Source organism: Parasteatoda tepidariorum, chromosome X2, assembly GCF_043381705.1.
Source record: "Parasteatoda tepidariorum isolate YZ-2023 chromosome X2, CAS_Ptep_4.0, whole genome shotgun sequence".
Classification (NCBI taxonomy): Eukaryota; Metazoa; Arthropoda; class Arachnida; order Araneae; family Theridiidae; genus Parasteatoda; species Parasteatoda tepidariorum.
Genome location: NC_092215.1, coordinates 29,442,493 through 29,459,613, shown reverse-complemented (window position 1 = coordinate 29,459,613; position 17,121 = coordinate 29,442,493). Strand labels below are relative to the sequence as shown.

The following is a 17,121-nucleotide window of genomic DNA, read 5'->3' as shown; positions in this document are numbered from 1 at the left end:
TTATATATATATATATATATATATCTTTTTAACTGAACGAGTTGAGGAAACAAAGAAACAAAGTTGATTTTAGATATTAAAACCCCTTTCAAAAACTTCCCTTGTAGGCAATTTTTAACGATATACATTAAATTTTTTTATGAATAGAAAGTAAACACTTGTGGAAAAAAATCAAATAGCAATAATACGCAGGTATTTATTTTGCTACCGGGTATCTCAAAAATATCAGACAAGTTAAAAAAAATCAATTAAAAACATAAGAAGACAGTGACGTACAGTTTGTTTTGGAATAAAAATTATAAATCATCAAATTATTAAATTTATAAAATTTGTTACAAAATTTGCCAACAGATCAGAAAAACTATAAAATAATGTTTTCAAAACAACAAACTTTGGCGAAACAACGTGGCGCAGTCTGAGGACAAAATTATCAGAGACCCATACGAATATTTCAGAAGGTTTTTCAAGTTAGCAACGCCATCTTTTAACGAAATTTATAAATAATTCTGAATCTTATTGGAGAAAAGCTCTAGTTAACCACACATTTATATCACTTTCCATTTTATTCCTTCAAATTGTAGGTTTTTCTTTGTTGGCACGTAGTTGGTTATTTTGGAATAATGCATATTATAGGGCTATAAACATTGAAAATATTTTTTACGCGAAGTAACTTACTCCTCTTCTCTGCACTGCTTCTTGCAGTAGTTCTACAACATCTTGTCCTTCGACTCCTGAGCATTTAAATCCCTTTGTCCAGCCTGTTAACCTGGCGCTAGCTAATCCTTCTTGCTTGCAAGGGAAACTAAAGGTAAATCCAAGAGGTAATTGGAGATCTTTAACATTTAGTCTTTCCATGAAATTGGCTAAGCATTCAGCTATATGATCGAATAACTGGAAGAAAAAATTTAAAAAAATATTACTTTATTTTTAGAATTAAATTAATAAATTAATGATTAAACAAGTTATCTGTGATAAATTGTTTTAGCCATATTAGCTAAAATGGTTAACAAGTTTGAGTCTGTCACCTTTTATGAAGAATTCATTCTTAGTGGTCAGTTCACAGGACCAGTTGAAAATTCCTGGTTCAAGGACTGACCTGTTCGAAAACTGACTAATTTCTTTTGCTGTTTTCATAATACTCATTTAACCCGCTTTTTTAATCCATTTTTTCAGCAAGAATTATTCGATTTGTTTTAGTTATTAATGTTGTACTAGAACTACATTAATCAAAACTGTACACCAATATTATCACCAAAGAAAAATTCATTTGATAGCAAAGTCGAGGCATTTCTCCACAAGAACAAATAATGAAACAAAAACGAAACTCATAGTCTGATTTCACGACAACGTTAGAGGTCCATCATAAAAATCAATTAAAAAGCAATTGATTAAAAATAATGATTACATAGTAATCAATTACAGGTTACCGTGATTACAGATAATCATAATTTACAATCACATAGTTATAGTGATAAGAATTTATTGAAATTTACGATTACATGTAATTATAGATTTTGATTACTTGTCATCAAGATTACTTACCTGTTGTGATTACAAATAATTATGATTATTTATAATCGTAAACTATGATTGTTTGCAATCACAAATTTATCATAACTAGTAATCACGGTTTCAAAAATCACTGGAATGAATAATAGATTACTTGTAATCATATTTCTTTGGAACTCTGTTTTACGCAATTGATATAAGATTTTATGTCAGTTCACTGAACAGCGATGAGCGCTCCTTTTTAAGGCTAGCTTCACTAAGGCAGGCCACATACTGACGATACAAGCGGTAAGTAAGAGACATACGAGAGGTTGATTAGCATACTTTTGCATTAGCATGCACATACCATCTCTGCGCATCCTTACTCAAAACGTTTAGGTATCAATTGGTTAACATTTGCAATGCAATACGTTAAAAATAAATACAAATATGAAGTATATAAAAAAATCTCCGGAATAAAGACAAATTACATGTATGTTTAAATATAAAAGTATTGCATATAAACTCGTGCAAGACACGTAATTAGTAAGAAACTACAGTGCGTCTAAAAATTTGATCTAACTATTGTAATATACTAATAAAATACCTGATATAATAAGTATTCTATGTTTATATAATATATAGTCTAATTTATTCAATCGGCGAATTTATATTATACATCGTTTAATTTAACCAATACGATACGCGAACGTAAACAAGTGAAAACCGGTTTCAGCTGCGTAAAAACAATAAAGCTGTATAGTATCATCTGATAACTAAGATTTTACATAGAATCTTATAGTGCGTCTAATAATGCGGCAACGGACTGTATGTTTATTTTTAAATGATCAAACAGCTTTATGATTTTTATAAAAATGGCATTGTACCTGTGTGCCAGTTCCAAGCATTATAGATTCAGGAATTCCAAATACTTCATTTTCCATGTGAAAATCTTCACCTTCAAGAGTTATGAGTAATACTCGAAAATTGGTTCCTCCAAGATCAAGAGCAAGGAATTTGCCTTGTTCTGAAAATAATGTNGGTTTCAGTCGCGTAAAAAAAATAAAGCTGTTTAGTATCATCTGCTAATTAAGATTTTACATAGAATCTTAGAGTGCATCTAAAAATGTGGCCAGGAACTGAATGCTTATTTTTAAATGATCAAACAACTTTATGATTTTTATAAAAATGGCATTGTACCTGTGTGCCAGTTCCAAGCATTATAGATTCAGGAATTCCAAATACTTCATTTTCCATGTGAAAATCTTCACCTTCAAGAGTTATGAGTAATACTCGAAAATTGGTTCCTCCAAGATCAAGAGCAAGGAATTTGCCTTGTTCTGAAAATAATATATCTTGATTAATTATTTTATAATTATTTAGATTAATTATTTAATTAATTATTTAGACTATTTCACGAAGAAAGGCATGGGAAACAAGAATAAATATATAAATTTCTCATCATCGAACCATAAATGCTCCCATAACATGATAATGTACAATATCTACAATCTGCTTTATATGTATTTTTTTTTTCTTTCAATAACTATAGTATCATCACTTTTTGCCATATCTGTGCCTTTTGTTTAAATTTTAAAATTATAAGGACAAGAATATTTTTCAAAATTAAAATCCTCGAACCTTAAAAATTATATTAGAAATCAAATCATTCAGCAAACGCAATACTGAAAAAGAAGAAAAAACGCATTTTTTTTTTCTAAAAAAAATCATTATTCCCATCTTTTTTCAAAGAACTGTACTGTAAAAAAATCCGAATCAAATTACGGTATAAAGTGCATCATCCATAAAATCTATTTTACGGTAAAAACCATTTTTACCGTAAAATAATATACCGTAATTTTTACAATAAGATTTATTTAATTAGTGTGATTCAGTGATTTTACGGTAACCATTACTGTAAAAATTACGGTGCATCAGATTTTTTGTTCCGTAAAATGGATTTTACAGTAAAAACTTCTTAACGTAATTTGATCCGGAATTTTTTACAATGCAGTCAAATAAATTAAAACTTTAAAAAAAATTGTCTAACATACCCACCTTAATACTAAACGCAGTTCTTTGATTTGGAACCCAAATTTTTTTAAATCTATTTTTCTCTAGATAATAATATAATTAGATTGAATGTAGAATTTACAACATGCTGTTCATTTATAAAATTGTTTTCTTTTCTGAATTATCTTCTATTCTATAAAATCTATTATGAGAAAAACCAATATTTACATGTGCAATATTTACATTTTTTAATAACAGCATAACATTTATTCGCTATTGACGGAGTCGTGGTAGCCCAGTGAATACAGAATCGGACTTTGGTTAGAAGGGACCTGGGTTTGATCCCCGACTAAACTAAGACCAGCAGAGTACATGTAATCTAGGTGCTTGTAATAATATGTGGAATCAAAAGTCCTGTGGTCAGTCTCGAAGCAATACCATGGGTACAGGGATCTAGAAAAAATTTCCTTTAGATCTATGTCTAAATTGAGGAAGTGGCATCACAAATGGGTGGTGCTGCCATCTATCCGCCGGATTCTGATCCATGACGTACTTTCACTCTTACAGTGCTCTCTTGTCAAACGAAAGGAGCTCATTCCTGACTTAATTCGTAAAAAGACCAAAGGCTTGCGATCTTGAATTGTGCAAGTGTCATTAAAAACAATAGCAAGACATTTAAAACCTTAAATTAGTTGAAACACAGTTTATTTTTAACTGTAAATTTTTACTCTTGCATTGAATATAAAACTAAGAGAGATCAATAATGTTTTTTTTAACATGTTAAACATGTTCAATGTGAGTTTCACAATTTGATGCAGATAAATTAAATACCTTCTCCATTTGGCACGTCTGTGACATATGTAGGGAACATTTTTACAGCAGCATCTCGATGAGTGTCATAAGATAATCCTTTGTGAAATTCATGTAACAGATTTACCGAAACTTTCTGGAGTTGATCATTTGTGAGTACTAAGTCTCTGGTAAGGGCTTCAATCTAACAGAAAGAAAGAAAATGTCATATTTGTATGTTAAACACAGTTGAAATGCATCTAAACAAATTTTATTACTGTAATATAATTACTATATATACAAAAAGTGATTTGAAATAAAAAAACGCCTGACATGTCTTGAAGAAAAATAGTTTATTAACTGCTTTCGCCTAATAACAGTTAAGCAACCAGAATTTTATCGTAAAATTTTGGTCCACCTAATGAAGCCACTTAGTTCCTTGCAGTTAGGTTTATATATTACAGCCGTGAGGAGTAATTTGTCAATCTTATAGGTGGTTCGAATCCCAGCGTTGGCACCTCAATTTTTCCTCCATTCCCTTCAACACATGAAGAGTTTCCAGTGTCCTGCACTCCCCAATTTGTGACCATGGACTATTAGAATACGATACTCTAATTCACGCATTGATGGCAGCACCATAAAGCTGCTTAACACAAAAAAGTTCAGTCTTTCAAATCTCTTACAATTGATGGCACCAACAGATAAACTAGTTAAACCTCATTCCACGGTTCATTTGACAGAACACAACTCAACCACAACCTTACTCTAATGCCCATTACCTAACGAACAGCCTAGCTCTAATATCTTGTTGAATTTCTTTTTTACGGTTTTATAACAATGCTAGTTGTAAACAGTTGAAGAACCGTATAGTTTTGTATTCATGGTTTTTTAACCATACCAATTGTAGACGGCTTAAAAACCATAAAAGTAAAAAATGTTCTTTACCGTAAACCTTACGGTAATTGGGTGGAGAGACTGCTGCCGATTATTTTACCGTAATTAGAGAATAAAAATTCCAATAGTGTATTTGTGAATGGTTACATTTCAAAAACTTTTGTGATAGTTTTATTTGTCATTATTTTTACAGCTACTCTTTCAATACATTTAAAATAACTCTCTTCTTTCATATGATTTTACTGAAGATCACGAGATTTACGTTTGTCTCGACTGCTATTGAACCTAATTATTTCTGTTAAAGTAATTATTATTACTTTAAGATATTTCGTATTGATTTTCAATAGATAGACTTCGTTAACATATGAATTATTACATATCTGACATGTATTTTATCCCAATTACCAATGTTTAAAAACTATACGTAAGTTGCACACAAATTAAACCTTTCTCTCCTGTTTCCATCAATCCTCCTTCCTTCGTAAAGCTTAACTATTCTAGTACATTATTCTATAGCCCGATTTTGTGATTTATTTTTGCGTAAATATGCCAACAATTTTTTAATTTATTTTTTCATCCGTATGCAAGTATTTCCTAATTTTTAAAGAAAGTTCTGCATTTTGTTACTACGACCAAAATGATTTTTTATTGTGAGCATGCTAACATTTTCTAATTTATTAAAATCTAATTTTAAAATTTATTAATTACTAACAACGAAAAATTCTGTATTAACTTTCTTCAAGTCACTTTTTAGCCAAGTTAACTTATAGTAATCTGTCAAAATTCTAAATTATATTTCTAGAATAACTAGAAATTTGGTAAAATTACCGTACTGCTTGGTTATGACATTTCTGGTAAAAAGAACCTTAATTCTGATTAATAAAGCCAAATTATACGGTATTTAATTTAATAGGGTATTTGGAAATTTTTCCGTTTATATGGTAAGGGTTTGCCGAAAATTCTGGTTTCTAAAATTATAATTCTCATTATCACACATTTAGGTAACACTAAACTGAAACGTAAATTTAAACGAATAAATCAATTTTATGTCATGCTCTAAGAAATCATGATAAAATTACCAAATTTTGCAGCATTAACTAAATTTTATCACAAATTATAGCACTATATTTTATGATAGATTTAACCAAAAGCACTCTGTAAAATGATAGATTTAAAGCACTCTGTAAAATTTAAAGCACTTATGATAGATTTAAAGCACTCTGTAAAAATTTCCGAACTTTTTGGTGTTCCCATAAGACCATAAACACGATAAATTTTACCATATTTAGATAGTTTTTAGATAGAAAGGCCATACTTTTTTTCAGTGTATACATATTTGATTCACTTTGTAAAATGCTGAAATTGGTGTTCTTAACTTTGAATAGTAAGGAGAATTTTTAAATTTCATAACTGGCTCTGATAAAATGTTGATATGCAAATTAGAGCACATCTTTCGAACATCATACTAAGTCGTGTGATCCGATCAAATCATTGACTCCTTCAACAGGGGGGAAAAAACTAGTGCTATCAATATCAAAGACTTTTCAAATTTAATCTATTAAATTGATTACGTCATACAGATAAACATAAATAATAGCACTTTTTTTTTATCAATGATACAAATACTAGTTTAAAATGTTATTAACAAAATATATTAAATCAATCTAAAAATCTGCCACTCTAGAAATCAAAATTAAGATTAGCTAATAATGAAAATTTAACGCCAAGTAAGAATTAATCCTTTATTTTTTTTTACTTATCACACTTTATCAATGAATTGAATTAAAATTTTTAGCTCTGAGTTTGATGACTATACAATAAAAAATCTAATAATTAAAAAATTTTGTCTTAAGAATTTTAATACATATCAGTATTAAGTTGTTCTGAAAACTAATTACAATCTTAACTCTTAATATCAAAAATTAAGAGCATCTGAAAGCCGAAATACAGGGCAGGGTCAAACATGGATTCGTATTTTCATTATGAATTATTAATTTTTATTTAGTTCTTTATTTTTTAATTTATTTAAATGAATTAATTAATTTCAATTCTAACAGAGTTCTTCAGTCCTCATTTTGGCCATTCATGCCATAAAAAAAAATCCAAGAACTCCAAAAAATAGATAAACAAAACCTTTCTGACGTAAGATTCATATTCTAAGAATCCATTATTATTTTAAATTTTAATGTCAAAATTATTAAGAACATCTGGTAATAAAAATACAGCACAAGGTAAAACATGGGTTTATATTTACATTATGAATTATTCCTTTATATTTAATTAGTTCTTTAATTTTATAAAAGAATTAATTAATTTAAGTTCTAACAGAGTTCTTCAAACCTCATTTTGATCACTCATGCCATAAAAAAAATCCAAGAACTCCAAAAAATAAATAAACAAAACCTTTCTGACGTAAGATTCATGTTCTAAGAATCAATTATTATTTTAAATCTTAATGTCAAAATTATTAAGAGCATCTGGTAATAAAAATACAGCACAAAGTAAAATATGGGTTTATATTTACATTATGAACTATTCATTTATTTTTAATTAGTTTTTTAATTTTTTAAATGAATTAATTTCAGTTCTGTAAGAGTTCTTCAGTTCTCATTTTGGTCACTCATGCCATAAAAAATACAAGAATTCCAAAATTATTGATTAATAATTAAGTGATTCTGAGAGTCAGTTATAATCTTAAATCTTTGATATAAAAATTAAGAACAACTGAAAATATAACAGATAGTAGGACAAAAGTTCACAACATCTGTTAGGGATAGATTAAGTTAAGACTATAAATAGCATCATGTTTACCCTTTAGTTAAAGTCATAATCAAAGCTAGAAAAAGGAAATGAAAATTTTTTCTTTTATTCTTTACCTATTTTTCTCCCCTCTATCGGGTGAACTGACCGAATGATATTTCCCTATCTATACACGTGAATATATACGGCAATCACGTGAATAGTGTCCTGTTTACTGATTATATAATCTGTCTATAATAACTAAATTTATTTTGAATTAGAAAATAGTATATTTTCATCGGTTGCAGTTTGAGATGCGGTAATCATAAATATTGGTCAATCAAATGTTAAATAAATAAATAAATAAAAGATATATAAATAAAAAAATTAATGTTTCTTTTGGTAAAAAAAAAAAATTATTTAAATTATTTAGCTACAATAGCTTAAAAATCAAATTAAGTTCGATATTTAGTTTCCAAAAATTTTTTATACTTATCAAAAATGCCTATACTGTAACAATAAAGAATTTAAAGATTAACTATAAAACAAAATTAGACAATCGTTGTTATTTATTTAAAAAGTAATTAAAAAAAACATATTTTTTATATAATTGCACAGTTTTTTTTTAATTCTACCTTTTTTTTTCAAGTGCACGCATTTTTGATTCTGGACCAGAAATACTAAAATACAGCATTTAATTCTACTCATTAAAAAGTTATTTTTAATTTCCGTTAAAAAGCACCATCTATAGGGTCCGAAAAAGCTAATGTAGTTCCTTATTTATATAATAAAAAAAACATAATTGTTTATTTTCATAATTGAAATAAGTAGTAAAATGGGTGCAGGGAAACGAAATTCAATTATATACATGACATGAAGTTCGTCCTTCTCTAAAGCTATCTATCTTCTAATATCGGTTTAAAACTTTGTCAATTTTGTTCTGATTCATTTTAAAATTTAAGAACAAGTATGTTATTCATGTATTTTGCTTTTCAGATAAGATTTTAAAGAAAATTTTAAAAACGAAATAGTGGCATTTTGAACAGGTATGTCTTAAAATTAAGAGCTTTAAAATTAAGAGCTTTAAAATTAGTTACTAAAAGTTTATGAACGTGATCAAAAATTAATTTTTCATGCAATAGTAATAATATTCATAACAATAATATCTGACATTTTATAAATAGATAGGCACCAAAATAAGAGCGCAGTTGTTTCGAAAAACGTTCTTTTGAGAAAAGTTATTTAAAATTTGTAAAGTTGTTTTGTTTCTCAACCTATCTGCGTAATAATGGAACTATTATTAAAGCTTAGATGAACGTGCTTACATGAAATTTGAAAGACAAATAAAATATGAAATTAAATTTTCATTAAGGATTCTTATGTAAAAATGATTATATTGATATAATTCCAAGCAATATCATTCAGATGTAAGTTACGAAAATCTTATTGTAAGTTTTTTAAAGGCTAAAAAAGAAATATTTTCTCCTTAGAATACATCAAACATAAAGATCTAGCTAACATTTAATTAAAACCTAAATCTTTGCTTCGAAAAAAAAAATATAAGACACGTGCCATTTGTGAAAATCGTCTTGAAGTGTGAAAATCGTCTGCTACATAACAAAAAAAGGACAATTTTATTTATTTATTTCAATCTAATTAAATAATTAAAATGCCTACAATTCAAAATCGTCTGATAAAAGAATGTACGAATAAAATATTTTGCTACAACTACTTTTGCTTAATTTTAAATATCGCTTGGTAGTTATGAAATATTTCTGCTAATTCGATGCAGAATATTTGCATCGAATTAGCAGAAATAATTAAAGATTCGATGTTTTGTTTTTTCCACGTATGAATTTTGTAGAAATTGGATATCCTCATTTGTAATTTATCTTAAAAAAATCTTAGCGCTTTTAACTTCAACTTAATCTTTGATTATTTATAAGAAGAATTCGTTCCTCATTAAAGCAGCCAAAGGTAATTTCATATTACATGTTCTTTTAGAAATATTGTTCCTTTCATAAAATTATTGAATAAACTGAATTCTTTGAAAATTAAATTGTATATCTTTCTTTAAATCAGTATAAGATATTGAAAAGAAATTTATTGAAGTATGTTTAGTGGTTCCAAATAAGGTCTTCCGAAGAACCCTGGGGTTCCATGGTAGAATTACAGGGACTCTTCGAGTTAAAATACGTCGCTAAAAAAACAGTAATTTAAAGAAATAAAGCTAATGCCATCTCTTATATTGTATATATTTTAGATTTGCATAAGAATAGCTTTTACTTTTGCTAAAGTAAATTTTGAGTTAAAAGTATTTTAACATTTGCATTTCTAGATTAACATCCTTTGCGAACTCACGGGAAATTTTTCAAGATAACCTGTCCATAGAATATAAATCTTATGTTGTCTGCTAACTCTTTAAACAGCTGATAGACAAGCTTTTTCTAATTTTAGTAAGAATGTATAGGGAATATACAGCTGAAAATATTGTAGTGGTCTTCTGAAATAACAGTATAATAACATATGGAGTCGTATAAATGACAGGCGTTTTTTTATCCTTTCCAAATTCCAACATCACCTGTTGTCAAATAAATATGAAGAATCTGTTGAGGATTTCATGGGAGAGGAATAAAAACAAATGAAGAAATAAAACAAAATTGTTCATGGCTTTCTGACCTGTAAATTGCTTAAATTCCCCAGATAATTACACAAAAACAAATAATAAAAAAACGAAATAGCTACTTTTTATTTTTCAATGTTAACACTACGTTATCCTAATTTTGAAACTTTTTTTTTGTGAATTTATGAGCTTAACTTACGATTGAAAAATACATTTCCTTATCATTTGGTCATACATAATTACTGTTTTCTGCGAACAAAATTGTCTTATTTAGAAATTGAACAGGAAAAACAACTTTTATGAAACTTTTATTTGTATTACAAAGTAAGGTAAAATAAATTTAGCGTGATTTTTTTTATTAAACTTCTATCTGTATAATAAAGTTAATCATAAATAATAAAATAAAATCAATCTACTGTGAAAAAATTTATCATTTCTATCACCTATCATTTCTTTTTAATTTATGAACTTGATTTGCGATTAATAATTTATTTCTATATCATTTGGTCATACATAACTTCAGTTTTTCGCGAACGAAATTGTTTTATTTAGAAATTTAGCATAAAAAAAAAACAATTTTTATGAATCTTTTATCTGTATTACGAAATAACATAATGAAATCAATTTAGCTTGATTTTTTTTTATTAAACTTCTATCTGTATAATAAAGTTAATCATAAATAATTTTAATTTAACTATCATGAAAAAAATTTTATGAATTTTCTATCTGCATTATGAAGTTAATCATAAGTAACATTATTGAATCACTTAAGCATGAGACTTTTTTTTATGAAATTTCTGAAGTTCATCATGAATTTCTGAATAACATCATAAAATCAATTTATTTAGCTTTCTAATCGTTCATAATAATAAGAAAAATTTTTATTATTTGTTGTGTTCATCAACATATGCATTGTTCTCATAACAAAATCCAATCGATTAACTTTTCAATGCATCGATAATGTAGGAACAATAATCACTACATTAGCAAATTTAGTACTGGTGCACTTACTTTTTGACGTGCCATATTATGTACGAGGGCGTGTCGCAAATCGCGCGCCCTAATATTTTGTCTCCTTTGCCGTCAAAAATACCTCACGAAGAAAAAAAAGGTTTTCTATTTCAACTGTATATTCTGACAGTCTTAATATTGAAAGAAATGCTTAAGATAGAAAATAACTTATCATGAAAATTTATTACATTATCATTATCATTGTTAATATAGTTTCTTGAAATAAACGGTTGGAATTTAAAATAATTGCTTCGTTTCTATCACTTAAACTAATGTCAAACAACTATTTTTAATTCCAGATCAAATTATGGTAATAGGCCATAGTTCCGAAACTTTGGATGCGTCATCCGTAAAATTCATTTTATCGTAATTTTTACAGTAATACTTATTTAATTAGAGTGATTCAGTGATTTTACGGTAATTATTTCAGTAAAAATTACGGTACATCAGATTCTTTGTTCCATAACATGTTCGGTAAAAATAGATTTTACTGTAAAAAAGTACCGGCATGATGAGTGCTGGTACTTTTACTATAGTTTTACCAGTACTTTTTACCGGAATTTTTTACAGTGTAGGCCCTGAAGAGAAGTGTTGACAGGGGAAAATTATTATACCGAGTTAGCATAATATTTTTTGGTCATAGTTAACATAATATTTATAGTTAATATTTATTAATATTTACAGTTAATATTTATAATTAACATAATATTTATAGTTAATATTTATTAATATTTACAGTTAATATTTATAGTTAACATAATATTTATAAAGGAAATGCGACCACTTTTTTTGCCACCATCCCTTAGAAACATTGCCTTTTCATTCATATTCTACTTTGAAAAATTTATTCACTGCTTAAATAATAATTACACATTGGTAAAAATATATATGTTTATAGGTTTAATTCTAATTAGTAATACAAATATTTGCTTTGTTAGGATTATTCTCACTAGGTTATTCTTAAGAATCTTTTTTTCGTAGGGGAGATATTAATAATTTTCTGTGATTTTAAATTTTAAAACTACTTTTAAATAAATACCTTTCTTTAAGAAAAAAATTCCACCTTTTAATGTTCATTTTATCATAATTTTCAGTTTAAATTATCTAAAAAAGCTTCCAAGTTGTTTATCAAATAATAATTTTTTGTTAGTTTACTTTTTTTTTTTGAAAAAAATAATGCACTGAGATTGCCTTTCAGCATGCCTTTAATTATTTTTATTGACTGCAAATTTTTCTCTTATTTTGATTATGAGAGAGAATTACTTTTTGAAATAAACACATAAAATAATATAAGAGGGTAATTTAAAAATTGTTGAAGGTAAAATTCAGTTATAATATAAGCGCCCTGCCTTTTTTTGTTCCGAGGGAGAACACTGTTATAGATAACACTATCCATATAAATGTATAAATAATAAAACTGTATATTAATACTAAAACTATGTATTGGTATCATGTAATCATTATTTATTATTGAAAAGCATTTGAAGCACAAGTATTTCAGAATTTTTTGAATTTCATTGAGATGATAAGATGCTGCATAAATACAAATCTCTTTAATTTTTCACTAATTAAAAAATTTTATCCTTTTGTTTTTATTTAAAAAAATATGTGTAAGTGTCATAAGTAACACGTAAAAATTATAAGAATTCATTTTATCTGAAGTGATTATTCATATAAAAAAAAACTTATAAAGCATTCTTATAAAAAGAATTGATTCATATTCAGCTATTTATATCCATAAACTAAGGATTTATCACAGTGTTAATTATAAAGCATTCTTATAAAAAAAATTGATTCATGTTCAGCTATTTATATGCATAAACTAAAGATTTATCACAGTGTTAATTTCACAATTGAGTTTAATTCAATTCATCACTTTTTTTTAACGCATTACCTATTTTACCAGTTCATATAATTTTGCACTTTAATAAAATAACAGAATAAGCAACATTTAATTTAATTTATAAATGTGAAAGTTTTCTGACCCTTAAAGTATAATTTGAAAATTGGAGTCTTAATTAAATTTGATTTATTTAAAGAGAAATCGTCACACGGAAAAATATTCTAAACGTGCTCTAAAACTTCTACATTGTGAAGGTCGTTGTGAAAAGTGTCCTGCTCTACCATCCTCAGTTGATGCTTTGACGTCATATGATCTGACTATGATCTCTTTATACGATTCGTAGTTCTTTTCAATAACCGTAAAATGTGGAACTTATGATGTAATATTATTTGAAAGACAATGTCGCCTCATAAAATTGGCGACGAAAAGTTGAATAAGCAGTTTAAAAGTGCAGTTCATTTCTTAAGTGCAATTGCCAAGCCTTCATGTTAAGTAGCTATTGTATTTCGTAATCTGCTTGTTCAGTATATTTTCTTTTTACTTTTTTTTTTTAAATCTGAAACTACAGTCAAATAATTTACCGACCGACGTATTTAATTTGTTTCCTTATCCCCTTCGCACGGCAGAAAATTTATGATTGCAGTTTTATTTATAGAAACAATGACAGCCATCCTCATATTTTCCTATTTAATTAAAATAAAAATTAATTAAAATAAAAATTAATAAAAATAAAAATTAATTAACATAGAAATAAATTAAAATAAAAATTCATTAAAATAAAAATTAAAGTAAAAAATAATTAAAATAATAATTAATTATACCAGTTATAAAATATCTTATTGTAACAAATATGAGGAAAAGTATACATTTTTTTATTTAAGGGGATACCGAGCGAAACAGAACGTGCATCATTCTGCATATGATTCTAGAAGAAGTTTTAGAAATAAAAATAATAATAACAAAACGGTATTTCTTAAGAACAGTTCATTTCTTAAGTGCAATTGCCAAGTCTCCTTATTAAGTACTGTATTTCACTATAGTTGTAGTCGCAATCTGCTTGTTCAGTATATTTCCTCTTTACTTTTTTTAAATCTGAAAATATATTCAAATAATTTACATTCGATACCAACCGACGTATTTCATTTGTTTCCTTATCCCCTTCAAGCGGCAGAAAATTTATGATTGCAGTTTTATTTATAGATACAATAACTGGTGTCCTTTTATTTTCCTATTTAATAAAATAAAAATTAGTTATAATAATTAATTATGTCAATTATAAAATACCTTATTGTTCCAAATATGAGCAAAAGTATACTTTTATTTTATTTAAGGGGATACTGAGTGAAACAGAACAAGCATCATTCTGCATTTGAATCTGGAAAAAGTTTTAGAATTAATAATAATAATAATGGGACATTTTTTAAGTGCAGTTAATTTCTTAAAAGCAATTGCCAAGCCTCCTTGTTGAGTAACTACTATATTTGGCAATAGTTGTAGCCGTAATCTGCTTGTTCAGTATATTTTCTTTTTACTTTTTTTTAGAAAAATTGAAAATACATTCAAATAATTTACATTCGATACCGACCGACGTATTTAGTTTCCTTATCTTTTTCCCACGGCAGAAAATTTATGATTGCAGTTTATAATCGAAACAATAACTGGCGTTCTTTTATTTTCCTTTTTAATAAAATGAAAATTAATTGGAATAATAATTATTTATACCAATTATAAAATATCTTATTGTTCCAAATACGAGGAAAAGTATACTTTAATTTTATTTAAGGGATTCTGAAGAAAGTTTTAGACATAAAATAATAATAATGATAATAATTTTTTCATCAACAAACTTTTCAAACGTATTTGAAAACAGAGATTTAAAAAATAGTTCAGTATTTTAGGTACAAAAAAGCATTAATTTTCAAGAAGTGTAAACCGATCGAGACAGTTTCACAAAATGTGGGACATCTGAATATTTAGTTAATCTTTTTTATATATAATCACCAAACTGAAACAAAATAATTTACTATTCTTCAGTCGGTTTGATAACTTGGCGTTTTGGGTTAAAGATTTGAAGTTTTAAAATCATTTTTAATGTGTAATAAACTAAACGAAAATGAAAAATAATTAATTTAAAAATTGGTTTATAAGCATTCTGACAATTCATTCTAACTCAACGGATAGAAATTTTTAAAATTAAACCGCGGTACTGCTTGCTGTCAGCGTTGGAGGTAGGATATAATAAATTAGGATAGATAGGATATAATATTAAAAATACTTTTATATCATAAAAAATATTCGTAATTTAATATAATTGTTTCTCATTTGCACTTTGTCTGCTATTAAACAAAATTATTCAAAACATTTTGTCTTTCAGACCAGCAACCTAACAACAATTGTTTGTTTTAATCTACAGGTTATAGATGCAAAATACTAAATGATAGAACCCTGAAAAAAGGACATAATAAATAATAGTGTTATACTACAGATTTCAAATGTTTGTAAATTAAATTATAATAGTTTCGATTTAAAAATAAGCAATTTAATAGCTTCTATTACATAAACTATTGTTTTATTATTGTTAACTATTTTCATAATTTTTATTTATCTATTACGCAGAAGTAAAATTAATAGATTGATAATAAATTTAAAGTTTTTTTTTTTAATAAACGTTTAGAAGTTTAATTGGTTGCAAATTAAAACATAATTGCTAACAAAACATGTTTCAGAAAAAGAAGCATATGATTTTTAATTAAAAAAACGCAATAATAAATAAAAAGGAAACGAAATTATGTTACGAACTAACAAACAAATTCTAGTAGGCTCATAACAAAAAAGCATAGTGATAAAATACATATAGTTACAACGCTTTCTAATTTATCGCATTTACATTAGAAGACTTGAAAATACGCTTAATTCATTCATAAGTTAGTCTGGATTGTTTTTTTTTACTTGTAAATTTTCCTGTAGGTAATTTTACAGTCAAGGTCATGAATGAAAAAGAAAATACATTTCCCAGTGGATTTTTCCTTTCGTAAATCGAAACAAATCTAGTGCTTTTATTCCGTGTCTTATTATCTTACAGTTACCATTATAACAATTTCAATTAAGCTATGAATAATGGCAGCTAAATTTTCACAGTAAAAAAAAAGAGTTATTATTAATTTATATAACAAACATATTAAATAAATTGACATTAACTCGAATGGGATTAATTATTTAATACGTTTTATTCACCATTAAAGTCAATAACATTTTTTCTCATTTAAAGAAGAACTTATTTACATACGTGGGCATACAAACAGTAAAAAAAAATAGATTTGTCGAATCGTTTATTTTCTGATCGAATGCATTTTGAAATTTAATTGAAGATGTAACACATTCCATTAAAATGTAAAAAGTTGCAAAATGATAAAGTAAGAAATAATATGTTATACTTTTATACTTAACGTAACAGCTATTTTTGTTTTACTTCTTCAGCTTTATTTCTCTTTTCTTAAATTAAATCATTTTGATGAAATTTAATTGAAGATGTAACACATTCCATTAAAATGTAAAGAATTGCAAAATGATAAAGTAAGAAATAATATATTATACTTTTATACTTAACGTAACAGCTATTTTTGTTTTATTTCTTCAGCTTTATTTCTCTTTTCTTAAATTAAATCATTTTGATGAAATGACCGACTTTAATTAGAACAATATAAATAGGATTTGCATATTT

General features: G+C 26.5%; 1 protein-coding gene across 1 annotated transcript in view; it reads right to left on the bottom strand.

Annotated features, from left to right (window-relative positions):
* Window positions 1–17,121, bottom strand: part of LOC107450998 (hexokinase-2) — a 40,157-nt gene that overhangs the window by 10,173 nt on the left and 12,863 nt on the right. The window contains exons 2-4 of the mRNA XM_016066951.3: window positions 4,333–4,495; window positions 2,689–2,828; window positions 676–891 (exon numbers count right to left, since the gene is read on the bottom strand). Coding sequence (XP_015922437.1) covers window positions 676–891; window positions 2,689–2,828; window positions 4,333–4,495 — 519 coding nt within the window. The remainder of the gene's footprint in view (window positions 1–675; window positions 892–2,688; window positions 2,829–4,332; window positions 4,496–17,121) is intronic.